Below are 18,797 nucleotides of genomic sequence, written 5' to 3'. Positions count from 1 at the left end.
ACAAAAAGATGAAAACTATGCTCATTTGTACAACAGTTGTCCAAATGTATGCTGATATCTAGAAATAACATAGAAGTGCAAGAGCAATTAATACTTTAATTGATAAGATGGGTTTTTACCTGACATATAATCCCGGATATTATTAACATTTCCCTATGCATAGTTATATATAAACAAATTCTCAGAAAAACTGTCAAACAAAAAGTAAAATCGTTCTATGTTTTGAACAAACAAACCCATCATAGATACCAAGATATGACGGATATGTGAAATATCAATACATTTGTATATTAAACTAACCACAACACATAATCTGATATATGCTTTTTTTAATTGAACATAATACTTTGCGCATCAAAAAATTGTGTCGTAAATCTAGAATTGTTTACAGTGTTAGACTTCAACATGCCGTGTTTATGTAAACAAAGACATTAACAGATGACCTGTCTTCAGATAATATCAGATTCACTTCAAGATCCAGACTAAACCGGTACATTTTTGTACCTCTTCCCAATTCAACTGCCTTATTTGTCAAATATTGTGTTGTGGTTTGTTTGATATATTGATATTTCACATGTCTCTGACAGCATCATACATTATTTACTTGTTTCATCGTTAAAAAAAATCAATTTTAAAACTAAAGTATACATAAGGTAATATTAACATTATCCGGGATTATATTTCAGGTCAAAAAAATTGTTTCCAGAAAAGTATAAATGGTTTTCCATGTTGTTTTATATACAGTATACAAGCAACACGATGACAACTGTGGTACAAATGAACGTTTATTTAATCTTGTTTCTGGGATTTATTGCATTTATACAGGTATGTTTTTAAGTAACGAAATTAAAAAAAAATCTAGAATCGCATGCAATTTAATATGAAAAAGAAGATGTGGTAAGATTGCAAATGAGACAACTCTCCACAAGAGACTAAATGACACATAAATAAATAACTATAGATCACCTAACAGCCTTTAACAATGAACAATGACACATACAGAATGTAGCGGGGTTAAACATGTTAACGGAATCCAAACCCCTCCCCCTTGCCTGGGACAGTGATGTAACAATACACATCAGAACGTACTATAAAAATCAGTTGTAAAAGGCTTAACTCATCAGATGGATACAAATAACATACATCTAACTAAAACACAGTGGGCGTGGCCGAGTACTAGTTTATCCCAACAACGAAAAGACACTGAGTACTGATCTGAGAGTATTCAAAGATGCTGACAGCTAGTTCGAAGCCACTAACAACTAATGAAAAATGTTTGCATCTAAGACTAGATTATCAATCAGTACTGTCCAACATAGAACAAAGAAAATTATTCTATGATTTTCGGAAACCATTTAAAGTTTGTCTTTGCTTAACAATTAATTTAATCCATTTACTAGAAACCGCTTAGATTTCTGAAGACCTAAATAGAAAGTACGTTAGTCCAAAGATACATTCGATGGTCTCATTCGGAATATCACAACATCTGTTCCCATTATCAACTTTTAATTATCTAAACTGATTATTTGCTATTTCAATATGACGTGCTTTTTTCGCCATGCTCTAAATCCAATAAAATTTGTTTTCACATGCGTATGATGACAGAATAATGAATTTTATTACTGGCATGCCACAAAACCAGGTTCAACCCACTATTTTTTTCTTTAAAAATGTCCTGTACCAATGATGTTATATTTGTTATTCTCATCGGATTTTGTCTAATGCTTAGTTTTGTTTCAGTTTGTGTTACATTTTAATGTTGTGTCGTTTTTTCTCCTCTTATTTTTAATGCGTTTTTATGGGTAGGCATAATATTCGTATTATTTTTGCCCTCACTATCGTTCGGGCATAAATAATCAGGAGAATAATGCTTACCCATGTTAAAACTACAATAAAGTATAGCTTGCATCAATTATTTCTTAATTATAAAGATATTTTGAGAAAAGCTCACAGCTACGTATTGCTGTTTGTGGCGATTGAAAACGTTTTTAATGTTTTCTAAAATTTTGCATCGGTGGGAAATTTCACCAAAATGAAATATTTGTCTGAAAGATAATATAAATATTTGTGATTGCAATATGATTTTAGGTTCAATATGTTTTTCTAACACCAATTTTTTTATGACGGCTAACAAAATTCATTTTTTTTTTCAAACAACAATAAGAGCTTTCAGTAGGTAATCTTTAAAATTGCACACTCGAAGCTATTGTTCTATCATGTCTACTGAGAAACTTTTAGAATAATTAAATATCTGTGGAATTAATTTAGTTGTCAGTAGCCCCTATATTTTTTTCTATATTTAATCTAAACAACGTTTCTTGTTCTGTTGTTTTTTGCGGAACATTTTTATTTTTTTTTTCATTTTCTGTTGGCCATTAATAAACCAAATTTCCTTTTTAAAAATTTTTTTGCAAATTCTATTATTTTCTCTGTATTTGTCTAAACATACTTGTAAAATATCATTTTTGTCAAGTATAAGGGCAAATAATACAATTATCAGTATATATTATATTTGATCATCATCACCACCGCAATCATCATAACCAAAATCATAATCATTAGATGCAGAATTATTATGTTTATAATTTTTGTTATTAGGTAAACTCCAAAGGCCTTGGAGCTTGTCCTAAATTTGACTTTGCATCAGCATGTGTTATCGATTTTAAATTCCATTGTTTTGTACAAAAGCAATGTCCATCAGGTAGGTTTTCAGGTATTGATATATTTGTATATATATATATATATATATATATATATATATATATATATATATATATATATATATATATATATATATATATATATATACAACTCGTCTAAACATCAACCCAACAATGTTAGATCTGTAAATTTGCTTTCGCAAAGCAAATTTACAGATCTAACATTGCTGGGTTGATGTTAAGACGAGTTGTATATACATTATGTACACAGCCATGTATCACCATCATTGATGGCGACCCGATGGATACATCTGTTGTAGGGTTGTCACTGACTCAGACGTACTTATATATATATATATATATTATTACTTAAAAAAGATCATTTAAATAAACTCATCATAGATTCCAGGAATGAAATTTTAACCGATTTAAATTACAAGGTATTTGGTATGTAACACATACAGTTTTATGAAACAATGTTAAACTAGTTTTGTGATAACTCATTCCAAATTCTATTTTTACAGATGCATAGAAATAGACTATAAAAATGCACCCTAAAATCCCATTTAAGGATGTTTGATTTTTAAAAGACTACTATAAATTGATAGTATGTAAAGAATAAAACTAAAAAAGCAGAAACAAATTTAGGACCCGTGTCCTTTTTTTCTAGATATAAGTCATTGTAAACAAGCCTGAAAAGTGTTCATTCTAGAATTTTTATACAATGTCGTTTGAAAGTGGTACTTTTTCTTTGTTGAAAACAATGAATTATGGCTTTTCAAACTATATGTAATAAAACAGTAAAAAGAAATTTAGGGGGAGCGGTCGAAATTGTTAATGGCACCACTTTGATAAAACAGAAGTATTCCGAATATCAGACAAAAAATTCAAAAACAAGAGGAGCGCACATTCTTTAATCAATGATATCCGTATTACAGACAGACGAAATTCTGTAACATGACAACAAAATTGCATAAGCACAAATCTGTGAGATTTTCCTGTTACGTAGATATATGTCAGCTTGATTGGTTTAAAAAAATCTTAGTTTTATATAGACTTCATGTATGGAAAAGAACTCTAATAAAATACAAATTTTTATCGTAATTTGCAAGCTCAACATGTCTACTTACATGGAGTGATTGTCGTCTTCTTAAAATATGATAAAATGCTAATCTGTCATTCTAAATAATAAAGCTGGTATCTTTGATATGTTTTACAATTATATTTAAAACTCAAAGTAATGAGAAGATTTGTTAGTTTACATAGATGTGAAAAAATGTAATTTTAATTATTTGTTTTTATTATATAGGATATCGATGCTGTCCCCATGGTTGCAATAAACGATGTGCGGCAGTGACAGTTGATGGTAAACACCCAGGTTAGTTTCTTTAAAACCAACATTCTCAATTTTATTATTCCATTATATGTATGTTTCATGATAATCCGTTATTTTGATATGCTGATTACAATCGAGAGACACTCCAATGTCATATTTTATTTCCGTATAAATTTCAACAGCAAAGACTTAACGTGCTTTGCGTGACAACGTTTGAACTAAGTGTTGAAAATCAAACAAACATCTTGATATAACTCTTTATTTTGAGTTTGTAACATATAAGAAATATAAGAACCGACTATTTCTTTATTTGTTTCTACAGGTTAAAAACTCGTTGATCGTTTACATATCGTTTATATTAAGTGCTACTGCTCTTCATACATAGTGAAGTTCGATTAACGCTTTTACACGCTTATTTATATTATAAAAAGAACATCAAATTCTCACTTATTATCAACATTAAAAAGTGTAATAAATTACAGATTTGACCATTGAAGATAATGTATGTTCATAAATTCAATTAACGAATTAAAATTTATGGACGAGACATATCACATGCATTATGTTGTTTTGAATTATTATTGTGAGTCTTAGATTTCTCCAAAATTTCATTATCTGTTCTTATATCTAATTAATAAAAGTTAATTTATCATTTATTCAATATTTTGTTAATATACAAAGACATGTTATTCCTTTTTTTGGTACAAACAATAGTAGAATGAAAAGTTTTGATTTGTAAACCACTCACAGAGTCACACGATTCTGATATAGAGGTTACTAACGAGTTCATCACATTTAAGCAAAATTTTTATTAATCGATAATCAGATTACGCCTGTCCCAAGTCAGGAGCCTCTGGCCTTTGTTAGTCTTGTATTATTTTAATTTTAGTTTCTTGTGTACAATTTGGAAATTAGTATGGCGTTCATTATCACTGGACTAGTATATATTTGTTTAGGGGCCAGCCGAAGGACGACTTCGGGTGCGGGAATTTCTCGCTACATTGAAGACCTGTTGGTGACCCTCTGCTGTTGTTTTTTATTTGGTCGGGTTGTTGTCTCTTTGACACATTCCCCATTTCCATTCTCAATTTTATACAAATTTTAACGGTATTTATCTCATTACAGCAAATGCAAAGTTCTATATTTTTTTTGTTTTATTCTCGGGAACTCGATATTAAAAATCAAAATTCTCAAACAAAAACCGAAGAGATGATAAAACCAAATATAACAAAACTATAAGTAAGCCCTGACAAGGTATCAAATCTTTGCTTGGTAAGAAGAAATTCCTGATTTATTACTGATTTTGAAATTAAAATTTAAGTAAATCACTATCCGCATTTCAATGATAGTACGAAGGTTCTTGTAACTGGGCATGTGGAGTAGCGAGGATCATTATTGATATCATTTTTTCTATACCAAATGCACATTTCGATAATATGTAGATATTCTTCAGACATGTATTTTGAAAAAAAAGTCATCTATTTATAGATAAATGATTTGTTAATATACTTGTTGGTGATAAATATGGTAGTTATGCATGCATAACAATTTAATCAAATTATGCACTACTTGACAATAGATATAGGAATATGTGATGTGAGTGCCAATGAGAAAACTCTCCATTTAAACAATTTAAAAAAGTAAACCATTATAGGTCAATGTACGGCCTTCAACACGGAGCCTTGGCTCACACCGAACAACAAGCTATAAAGGGCCCCAAAATTACTAGTGTAAAACCATTCAAACGGGAAAACCAACGGTCTAATCTATATAAAATAAAAAAAACGAGAAACGAGAAACACGTTTAAATTACATAAACAAACGACAACTACTGTACATCAGATTCCTGACTTAGGACAGATGAAAAGATTTGCAGCGGTATTAAACGTTTGAAAGGATCCAAACCTTCTCTCTTTTTCTGAAACAATAGCATAACATCACAACATAGAAAAACACACATTAAAATATCAATTGGCAGTCTTAACTCAATTAAAAAAAACGTACATTAATACACTATAAACGAATAAATTCAATCTGCGATATCGAATGCAAATGCACAGTTAATAAAATATTAGGGACAAACATTCAAGGCCAAAAAGCAAACAAACAAGTCCAAACAAAGCCATGGCAAGTCACCACTGCGAAATATTTAACCCATCGAAAATATTCACTTTAGAAATAAAAACGGTTTTAAAAAAATACAGGTAAATCTTGAAGTATATACAAATGTAGTAAGAAGAAGTGAAACTTAGAATATATTCCAAATAATCAAAGCTGGTATATAGACAAGATCCATATAAATATAAAATAACAAAAAAGCATTATAAATAGTATCAACAGGTCGAATTAACAAGAAAATACGATTTGAGAGTACTCGCAGTTTCTGACAGCTAGTTAAAAGCCAAAAACAATTATTAATAAAAAAAAAATCATGCATCAGAGACTAAAATCAACTAAAACACTTACTTCATAATTTCTTAACCTGCAACACAATTCTATTATTTTTCAAACTTACGTATGGGAATGATGTATGTGATTTTTTTCTGATTGATGCAATCATTTTACGCTAATATAACACATTTATTTCGGTAGAACACATTTTAGCCATGTTCCTGGTGCAAAAAACAATGGTATTGAATTTGTCACTCATAAATGACTTGCGTATTTTAAAATTCATCTAAGATATACAAGATATATAGAATATAAAATAAAACCTTTTTTTCGCAATATTGTAGAACGATAAAAATAAAATATTCTTTAACCATTATAATCATGAAATATTACTCTTTAAATTATATCTGTCTAGTATTAGCTCGGTTATGTCAGTCATTCCGTCTTTCGTTCTGTCCGTCTGCAATATGGCTGCCTAGCTTCTGAAATCTGTTTTTCAAATGAAAATCTTTCAAATACCCCACAGTGACAGCTAAGATATTTTAGATGTGTGTCTTCCAATATTCGTTCACTTCTCGAAATTATTTCACATTTTTTCAATTCATAGGACTTCGCTATTGTGACACTTACAGCTATAAAATGTACCTAGCTATTGCAATTTGTAACACTAAAAGTATCCGTCCTTAATATGTGAATAAATATAAAGTAAATCGGATAGAAATTGTTTTACAAATTCAATTGATTTACTCAAATATTCTTCTAAATATGTATATACGTTTTTTCCTTTCGTTTCAAATTTTAAAGAGTCAAGTACTAATTAATTAAGGCATATGTATTTGCGTATCATTATCCCTTTTTATTAAGTCTTTATTTTATATTCACTGGTTTGCTATCCGTGAAACACTTATTCACAGCTATACACATATATACATATACCATAACAATCCAGTCCAAATACCTGCGCAATTCTACTTATAGCGACAATTACTCATCAAGACAGTGAAAGCATAGTTTTAATTAAATAAACGATCAAAAGTGTTTTCCAATGCTATTCTAATAAAAAAAATAATTATATAATCATAAAATCTAATTCTCTTTTAAATAGGATGTCCTAGTTTTTAATATTTCATGCAAGTTCAACGATGAAGTTTCTATCATTTAACATGTTTTAAGATGTGATGTTTATTCATATGATTCATCGTGTACAACGGTAATAAATCAGGACTTACAATTCCCAACAAATTATTACCAGAATCATTGCATTGTATGTAATTTGTATATTCCAGTTGAAATAATAATAATAAGTGTTCAAAATCAGACATCAGTTGATAGGTTGGTGAAAAGAAATATGGGAAGGTGTGAATAGCATTTTGTAGTAACAGACAATAGAGATATTCATAACTTCCGAAATGTGTGGTGGCCATTTTGAAAAAAAAAAAAAAAAATTCTGGCCAGCAGCGGATTTTTATTAAGTATCATTTAGTTAACCTTTATACCAAATGTCATGCTTGTATCACGATTTGCACAATTATGTCCATAATATCTCCCACTAAACTGTGGTCTTTTAAATGAAGCAAAACTCAGACTTCTAATACACATCAGTTCAATCTTATTTCAGGATAACATCGATCATTAAGTGCGTTTGTTTTAATGTTTATTTAGGACTTATATTTTATTTGATATTTTGTAGGGTCCTGCGGTGCTGCCTATGGTAAACGAGGAAAAACATGTAAAGTGGATAGCAGTTGTGAGGGACATGAAAAGTGTTGCTATGGGAAATGCCGAGAAGTCAGAAAACAAATTGTTAAAGTTCTTTATCCTATCAAAAGTTAGTTAATTTTTTAAAAAAGATATATACAAAATGTATTTATCAATTTTAAATACTTTATCAGTAAATCACTGTTTGTAATTTTTGCAATAAAATATATTCAATTCAATTTGTTTAATTTGATATACAGTGGTAATTTTTATGAATAATTAAGTACAATAACGAAGAAAAATTCTGCTATATTTCGAAGACACACACCGTTGTTCATCAGATCAGCTTGACAGCAGAATACGTGTTTATTATTTGTATGGAAACAACTTCATCCACTCATAAACTAATAACGCCTAGGTAAAAAAAAGACCATACAACAGTTTACAAAACACAACATAGTAAACGAAAGACTGAACAATACAAACCGCACCGGCGGTGATCGTAGCTGCTCTAGAAGGTAAGTTGATGTTGCTTCAGATGTGACACCCAGCATTTTGCTTATGCAAGTACAGTACAAACCAAGTCATAATTCTGATTCGATATATCACATTCTTAAATAAAAGTACATGATAGTGGTTTCGATGATTGGAATATAACCGTCGACATCTGTGAAACAGATATTCCATAACCGTCCACAACCTCGTGATGGCTTCCGAAAACATTACGAAGGGATGATTTCAACTTCACCAATTAGAACTATTAATTTAAAAATTTTCTTGTGATCAACAATGCTCTACTCTGGTATTAAATACCTTAATAACTCATATCAGCTATAAACATGATAAAAGAGAGCCAGTCATTTGACCGTAATACTAATTTTAAGATGTATAGGAGAAAAGATCGATACACAATCCAAAAATAACCTACTTAAATAGATGTACTTTGGTACACCCATCAAAGGGCATAGAAGAGATGCAAAAGAAACCAAAGGAACATTCAAACTTATAAATCGAAATTGAACTGACATTGCCATTGCAATAACATAATCAAAGTACTGAAGTACTGAACATCAGAGGACCTCAAGTTATGTTAAATTATTGATAAATGACAGGTGTTTATATTGTACCTGCCGGACAGATATGTTCATCTTACAATATAGTACAAATAATATAATTTGCTATATATATATATATCATATCTGAGATACTGACTTGAACTAGGAAACTTAACTTTGTGAATTATCAATGATTATGTGGTTAAATGAGAACTGTTAGATTGGCAGTATGACCATATAGTTGCACACATACAAAAATAGTTAGCATATAACTTATAATAGAGAATCAATTTAGCAAACAATTCTTCGAGTAGCTATATAGTCACTCACTGAACTATGATAAAGAGGTTCAAGACAATCATATTAAAACAGATAAATTGTAATATTGGAGCTAAAGATACCAGATGAACAGCAAACTCATAAATCGAAAATAAACTTACAATTCCATGACTTAAACTAAAAAAGACATGCAGACAAATAAAAGTACACTAGAAACAACATAGAAAACTTAAGACCAAGCAACACGAACCCCACCAAAACTTGGGGTGATCTCAGGTGCTCTGGATGGGTAAGCAGATCCTGCTCTACAAATGACATTTATTAACAATGTTTGTTCATGTAGTATCCAGGTCTTCTACTTTCTGAAACATTTAGCTTTTGGATCAATCGCTAATCAAGTGGATGTTAACACAGCAATATTACTATCACTTATTCTAGATTTTTTTTGCAGTCAACAAAAACTTTTTAAATGTTCAAAAATAGCTTCACTGAGTTATATTTTATAGTTTTATTTTAACACAGTCAATCATTTATCCATTATATTTTAAAAAAAAAAAAGCAGCTATATACATGTACATTGTAGGTTCTGTTTTTTAATTACTAAATGGTTCATTGTAAATATTACAATGTATTATATGTAGATAGCCTTTCGCTAATGATGGTGTTTTTGTTAATTGAATTTCACAACATCTGGATAGTTTTTCAACTGTTAGTCTTTTTTTACTTCTGGATTTAATACTTTGGATACCACTGGTTTAAGCAATGAAAAATTTTTGCACCATACATATAGAACACAACTACCATATGAATGTGTCAGTCCTTACTTAGTAAGAAGCATGTAAAACAGGGCTTGTAATTTTTTGGTGTATATCTTGATTTTCCGTTTGTACATTGATGTGGCCGTTAGTTTTCTTGTATATATTGTTTAACATTTGTCATTTCATGGCTTTTTCTTACTGATGTATGTATAGTTTTTTTCTGATTGTAAAAGTGTTGTATTGTAAGCATTATTTCTTTTTCATCATTTTGTATAGAGCTGGTGTCTGATTACCAATCATACCTCCCTTTTCGCTTCTTTTTTTATGAATAATGACAACAGTTTGGTGTTAATTTTCATTTATGTACTGTACATGTAACAATATAAAACAGTATATACATGTATAATCTCATTCCATCATTAATATTGATCATTGTTGGTATATATTTATCTTTAAGTTTAACAATGCACTGTGAAAGAGCTATCTTCTAACAGATACTTAGTATTTAGTATGGTTATTGTGAAACCACTGATATAATTTGCTATAAATATATATATCATATCTGAGATACTGACTTGAACTAGGAAACTTAACTTTGTGAATTATCAATGATTATGTGGTTAAATGAGAACTGTTAGATTGGCAGTATGACCATATAGTTGCACACATACAAAAATAGTTAGCATATAACTTATAATAGAGAATCAATTTAGCAAACAATTCTTCGAGTAGCTATATAGTCACTCACTGAACTATGATAAAGAGGTTCAAGACAATCATATTAAAACAGATAAATTGTAATATTGGAGCTAAAGATACCAGATGAACAGCAAACTCATAAATCGAAAATAAACTTACAATTCCATGACTTAAACTAAAAAAGACATGCAGACAAATAAAAGTACACTAGAAACAACATAGAAAACTTAAGACCAAGCAACACGAACCCCACCAAAACTTGGGGTGATCTCAGGTGCTCTGGATGGGTAAGCAGATCCTGCTCTACAAATGACATTTATTAACAATGTTTGTTCATGTAGTATCCAGGTCTTCTACTTTCTGAAACATTTAGCTTTTGGATCAATCGCTAATCAAGTGGATGTTAACACAGCAATATTACTATCACTTATTCTAGATTTTTTTTGCAGTCAACAAAAACTTTTTAAATGTTCAAAAATAGCTTCACTGAGTTATATTTTATAGTTTTATTTTAACACAGTCAATCATTTATCCATTATATTTTAAAAAAAAAAAGCAGCTATATACATGTACATTGTAGGTTCTGTTTTTTAATTACTAAATGGTTCATTGTAAATATTACAATGTATTATATGTAGATAGCCTTTCGCTAATGATGGTGTTTTTGTTAATTGAATTTCACAACATCTGGATAGTTTTTCAACTGTTAGTCTTTTTTTACTTCTGGATTTAATACTTTGGATACCACTGGTTTAAGCAATGAAAAAATTTTGCACCATACATATAGAACACAACTACCATATGAATGTGTCAGTCCTTACTTAGTAAGAAGCATGTAAAACAGGGCTTGTAATTTTTTGGTGTATATCTTGATTTTCCGTTTGTACATTGATGTGGCCGTTAGTTTTCTTGTATATATTGTTTAACATTTGTCATTTCATGGCTTTTTCTTACTGATGTATGTATAGTTTTTTTCTGATTGTAAAAGTGTTGTATTGTAAGCATTATTTCTTTTTCATCATTTTGTATAGAGCTGGTGTCTGATTACCAATCATACCTCCCTTTTCGCTTCTTTTTTTATGAATAATGACAACAGTTTGGTGTTAATTTTCATTTATGTACTGTACATGTAACAATATAAAACAGTATATACATGTATAATCTCATTCCATCATTAATATTGATCATTGTTGGTATATATTTATCTTTAAGTTTAACAATGCACTGTGAAAGAGCTATCTTCTAACAGATACTTAGTATTTAGTATGGTTATTGTGAAACCACTGATTCAAAGGACAAGTTTCACTTATTGCCCAAAATGGCCTTAAATATAAACTTTAACATAAAGCTCCAAAAAGTTCACAATTTGGTTTCGTAAATGGGTCTATTTCAAAAGTCTTAACGCTCAATAAATCAGTTCTTTTCATAAAAGTACATTTTATGTTCCAAATTTTGTCAAAAGAAGATGATTTTGGGCAATTTTCAGAACCGAAATTAAGCCTTTAGGAATAAAGATTTGGCCGTCACCTACCATCCAAAATGTTTTGTGACCAAAAGAATCCAAATCTGATATAATTCATCAATATACAGGGTTCTCACTAAGGTGAGTTAATGAGTCCTGGACTCATGAAAATCTATCTGGACTCACCATTTTCAAAAGTGGTGAGTCCAAAGATTGAAATATTTTGTATAAACTGAACACAAATATCATTATTTTATAGCAAAAGTTTAAAGGTAATCTAAATGTAATGTCAGTTCATTACTCTGTTAGGTCATGGAGACCAAAATAACAAATTATATTAAAATAAAATATCTTTTTCTTACTGTTGGACTCACCATGGCCAAAAATGACGATCCCAGGACTCGCCTTCAAAAATCCTTAGTGAGAACCCTGAATATAAAAACGTTTTGGATCTTGGATGGCAGCCAAGATTAGTTATGCCAAAAACAATTAAAGTTTTACCATAGTTATCTGTGGTATAATTTTCACAATTATTCAATGGTTTTGTTGTGTATGATTTACAAAAAGAAAAATAAAGATGGCAAGACCTGAAGGAGGCTGCCTGATTTTTTTAAGTGACATATGAACAACAGAGTCAGTGTGGGGCCACTAAGCTAAACTGCCCGCTTTGCACCAGCCAATATAAATGAATGCCTAGGGTGGGAATCGAACCCACATACACCAACTCTGTTGTCCCTATATTTTTAAATGAACAAAAAATTGTCAAGAACAAATTTTAAAAAATGTATAAATGTGTTAAAATTTAATTATCAAATTATACATGAAAATATAGGTTGATTTTTGGTGATTCAGATGTGATTGTAGTCCCATAGGCTCCACTGTACAGCTACGCGAATATACAGCGCGAGAGGGTTTAAAGTTGCTGAGGCAGATTTTTTTGGGGAGGAGGGAGCTGAAGGCACGCCCTTTTCAAGGAACTTCATGTATGGTAAATGCGTAGTCCTTTTTTTATATAGTTTTACCCAAAATGATGACTTGCTAGACCCCTCCCCCTTTAAAACTCCTGGATTCTCATCCGATTTGATAGAAATCTAAACTGTTAACAAGGTTGCTTAAGTAATAACAATTATGTTTGGGAATTAAAAATAGATAGGTTCCTTTAAATGTTGCTGAACATTTTGTTTAAATTATCTAGAATATATACATGTACATGTGGTTTTAATCGTGGACATTTTAAATCCCTGTTAACTTATGCGTGACTTGGGCTTCTGATACAAGTTTTAAAAAACATGGAATTATTCATGCAAACTCACAGAAAGATTCTTGAGATTTAAATTTCCACAGAATAATAAATAAACAAAAAACATTAAACATATTAAACATTTAACATTTTGATAAAATAAAATAATACACTAACCCTTTGCAATGTTGCAGTTCAACTTTTAATCTGGGGTTCTGGAAAACCTTTAAAATATCTCTTGCAGTCATATGCACTGCATAGCGCTCATAGGTTTGTCTCAATAAAGATTTGCTAAGTTTGCTCATGCAGAATCCCTATATCGCTCTCATTAGTATAAATAGCCTCATGTGTGCTCAAATAACCATTTAGATTAGTCTCAATATTGATATATCTAACTCAATTGAGTAGATCTAGCTCAAATTTTACTCATACATGTAAGTGATCATATTTGATCTGCATGGGTGCTCGTAGTGAAAGTTAACTGATTGCATTTGCTCAATTCAAGTACTCATGCATGTATGCGTGAACAAATGCCTAATTCAAATTACTAAAATTTTACATGGATATGATTACACAATTTTTAAAAATAATGCTGATTAGCACATGTCATAGAATTATCATATAATTTTGGCAATACATGTCATGTACAGTATGGTCAAAATTATACAATACTATAAGGAAGATTTAAAAAAAAACAGGACAGCTACTCTATATTTATATCTCCAAAACTGTAAGGATTCTCCCAATATATCCATAGGCTTGTAAATGGTACGGACAACGCCACAAATTCTGACATTTCAGTGTAAAATAAGACTCTTGATTTTACGAGCAAGAGTTATTATACACACTTATAAAAAGAGTCCAACTCTATTGGAAGAATATAAGAAGTCGAAGATACTCTGAATATTACATAAAATACAATAATTTCAACCAATAATTATATATTAGAATTACTTACAAATTCATTAACAAAATCCGCGTTTTTTCCAGTCAAGGGACATAATTAATCAAATATACTAATGCAACAAACTGAGTCGGAGAAGGAGCGAAAATCCGAAACAGTATCTTAAAAAAACAGAAAATAGTTCCGTGTGTGTGTCCAAGTGATCAATCTACTTGTTATTTACGAAGAAAAGAAATTTAACTCCAAAAATTGTTGAGATCTTTATAAAAACAAATTGTTCTTATAAAAAATACACAAATAGTAACATTATCTTTAAAGGCCTTGCAGGTTCTTGTTCCCTTACCCAATCTGCTGGTATTTTCAAAATGGCTGCGGGGGACGCGACCTGATAAATTATTTTAATATTATGACAGATTAAATTTTCCTAGTTTTGATACGTTAATATTATAGACAAATATGCTACAAACGGTTTAAAAAGGTTACTCCAAATCAAATAATTGAAATATAATTACCTTTTTGTGTATAAATGTGTGAATTGATTTCCTCTCGATTTTCTACACGCTCGCTCTTGCCCTCTTGCGCACTCGTGGTATTCATCCGCAACAACAATTTTTCGACACGTCATTGATATTGAAGATCGTTTGATTAATATACAAATATTTCAAACGACAAAACATTTTCATATTATAAATTTGCATTAAGAAAAATTAAAAAAACTGAGTATCCATTGAAAACATGAATTTAAAAGAAGCGATACGGAATTTTATTCTGCACTATATAGGTCCGCGGGTTTATAATGTCGGTTATTATTCCAAAACTAATTATGTATGCATCTCTTTGATCTTTGAAAAGTAGGCGATGGCAATACACCCGAGGCCCCTCAGGGGCCTCTGATGTAAAAAAGACTTCATTTTCTTAAATTTGATAACTGAATGTTTTATAGGTAAAGCATGAATACGTTAATTAAAAGAACATGTGTGAAAATAACGGGGTCATTATGTTTGGAAATTGTTAAGGTTCACCTGACAACACATTCTGCCAAGTGTCGTGTTGTAATGCAAAGTTGTATCATGATGCTTTGCGAAAACGTAATTTGAAAATGATAGTGATCCTTACATTTTTTTTTTTTTTTTTTTTTTTGCTTAACTTGAAATAACTCTTGTCGCTGATTTCACTTTTAATATTCAATGTCTAACTAAAGAAATGACGGAACTGTCTGGTTTCTTTCTTTTTGAAGGTGGATTTATAAAATTGACAACTTGATCACAATTTACATTTTACCCCCCCCCCCCCCTTTTTTTTCACTTTTCCTAAAAAAAACACACACACACAAATTAATAATAAAACATCCTTTTACTTAATCTTTATTCTGCCTTTATGATTGCAAGACTATGATGTGCTTTATCTCAATTTTCGTAACTACCTCGTGACAACTGGACAGATACAGTCTTAAACGTATATATCTAGGATTGTAAATATTTGATAATATTTTGACCATGTTTTGGTCTTAAATCCTCACACGTGCCTATGCAAAACATTAGTGTATATATGTGCGAATAAATGGTTCTTACGTTTAAATCAGGGTATTTATATTCGTATTTTCACCTGTTTTACCAACAGTAAAATTAGGATAACTAAAGTACTAGGGCATGGTAAATAGCCAGTACTAATAATTTTAATAGTATATCAGTTCGTTATATTCTAAAATATTAATTAGATACTTCTTATCTTGAAAACTGTGCTGCACTAAATTTTTCTCTTTGATACACAAACGATCCCAATTCCAAATTGTTTCAATTTAAATAACTTCGCTAACTTAGGCACATCAATGATTTTTTTTCTCTCTTTAAATGAATGGAAAGAGATTGTAAATATCTGCATATGACATAGAGACAACAACAAAACGAGGAAAAAAGAAATAGATATCTACATTTAAGCAAACAGTCAATTGATAAGTAACCTTTTAAAATGTAAACTCCAAATCTTGCGTTGTATGAAAAAAGTTCAAAAGTTGATAATTTAACAGATTATATAAATATCTATCATAAATATCAAATTTCTCAAATCAGAAGCATGGTTTCCTATTTGTGAAATGCACAATGCATAGGCACGAAATATTTTCCACTGGTATCAATCATAAAAAGTCTACTTCCGGAAAATCTTCTGCTTGTACAAATTTTTTGTTAAAGTTATAGACCTAGACAAAAAGCTAGGATCTGTGGTTGATAATGGAGTTAGAATTCAGAAACGAAAGAAAACTAACAAAATGGGTTTTGCAAATAGATATGAAACAGAACAATTATCAACACGGAGAAAGATTTCAAACGAAATGACATTGAGTAAGACCGACGTACACAAATATTAACAATAACATGATATTGCATTGTAACATTTTAAAACATATAACAATATTAAAAAAGTTAAAAAAATGATTTTAAAGAACAGCTTGATTAAAGAGAGGGTACAAAATGGCACTTACAAGACGGTGACAAGATATCAAATAATTTATAACAACAATGAAGCTCGTGTCGTATAAACAATGAGGAAAGTTATTGCGATATGTGAAGGTTTAATATAATATTTTTCAGAGAACAGTTTTGAACAATTCTTGTCTTAAATGCATTTGTAAACACATATGGTATTTATTTATTTCGCTACATATAACGATTGCATAATTATGTAATGCATAAATAGTTAAAACAGTATGATTCATTCAACTGAAAGTTATCCACATAAACATAAATTAATTTTCTTTCGTCGATTTTTCTTACGTGATCAGATTTGCAAACTTAATTATTTAGATATCAAAATTATAAACCATCAAATATGATTAAACATCTCATTAACCTTGAATTTGACTGCTGCTGTAGGTGTCAACAGTACGATGATGATGATGATGACTACCAAAATATTATAGTGTAACTAAATCCCGTATTATTTAGATATTAAAAAAGACTGCGTAACTAAACGACGCATGGATTAAGCGAATGCGTAGCACACGTTTAACTACTTGTGGCGTTCGTTTACAAGTGATCTTATTTTGCAAATTTAATTACGACAATATGAGCAACACGACGGGTGGCACATGTTGAGCAGGATCTGTTTATTCTTCTAAAGCACCCTCCTGTTTTTTTGAGCGGTTCTTGTTGTTTATTTGTAAGTATGTTTGACAGGTCCATATATACTATTTTTGTATCTTTTAAAACTGAACCAAACCACTACTTTACTTAAAGATAAATGTTCTTATTTTTTACATATAAATTCACCCCCTTATTACTCTTTCATACATAAAATACAGAGAAATAAATTTAAAGCTGAATGTAGATATATTTGCTGCAACTCATTTAAAGCCTTCTTCTCTAATGAGAAAGGTAAATATGCTAGATATACTTACTGGAGGTGTGATGAGATGTTTGAAGCTATTAATTTTCTCCTTGATAATATTTATGTACGTTTCGGCAACAAAGTGTATCGACAGGTTGTAGGTATCCCCATGGGCACTAATTGTGCCCCTTTAATAGCAGACTTGTTTTTGTACTGTTACGAATCACAGTTCATGACTAAACTCAGTAAAGACCCGTCGAATTGCATTTAATTGAAAAATTCAACAACACTTACCGTTATCTTGATGATATTTTTTCGTTAAATAATCAAGAATTTTCTCAATATACTGCGGAAATTTACCCCAAGGAACTTACTTTAAATAAATCAAATTTATTCGGTAATAACTGTCCTTTCCTGGATTTAGATATTTCGGTTTTAAACGGGAAACTCCACACTAAAATTTACGACAAAAGCGACGATTTTTTGTTCCCTATTGTTAATTTTCCATTTTTAGATGGTGATGTTGGTGTTTATATTTCACAACTTGTTCGCTATGCCCGTGTCTGTTGTGACGTTTTTGATTTTAACGAAGGCAACGTATGTATTACTGGTAAATTATTAAACCAGGGATATCGTTACCATACTACCATATTACTTAAAACCTTTACTAAATTTTTCCATAGATATAAAAATTTGGTTTTGAAGTTTGGTTGTACCTGAAGAAAACTTATTTCAAACGGGATAGCACATCCTCATTTTTACGGAAATGTTGTTAACCGTGCCCGGAAATTTAGAAATGATCCATGTAAACTTGTCGCTCCTTTAAATAAACTTATTCTAAAAGGTTACCTATTTAACACTGTAATAAGATCCTTGAATATTGTTTTTATTGGTATAAATATAGATTTTGTTATCAGTAAATTTAAAGCTAACTAAATATTCCTAGTATGTTATATGTATATACATATTCATGGATCTACAATTTGTCGAT

General features: G+C 30.2%; 1 protein-coding gene across 1 annotated transcript; it reads left to right on the top strand.

Annotated features, from left to right (window-relative positions):
- The first annotated feature begins 742 nt into the window (after nucleotides 1–742).
- On the top strand, nucleotides 743–8,324 carry LOC143062250 (perlwapin-like protein). Its single transcript, XM_076234005.1, has 4 exons — nucleotides 743–825; nucleotides 2,599–2,701; nucleotides 3,970–4,038; nucleotides 8,078–8,324. Exons 1-4 carry the CDS (start codon nucleotides 760–762, stop codon nucleotides 8,218–8,220), a joined length of 381 nt encoding a protein of 126 aa, XP_076090120.1. The 5' UTR covers nucleotides 743–759; the 3' UTR covers nucleotides 8,221–8,324.
- Nucleotides 8,325–18,797: the final 10,473 nt, after the last annotated feature.

This window comes from Mytilus galloprovincialis, chromosome 2 (genome assembly GCF_965363235.1).
Source record: "Mytilus galloprovincialis chromosome 2, xbMytGall1.hap1.1, whole genome shotgun sequence".
In the NCBI taxonomy this organism is placed as follows: domain Eukaryota; kingdom Metazoa; phylum Mollusca; class Bivalvia; order Mytilida; family Mytilidae; genus Mytilus; species Mytilus galloprovincialis.
Note: the sequence above shows the minus strand (reverse complement) of the source record. Positions and strands in the feature narration are given on the sequence as shown.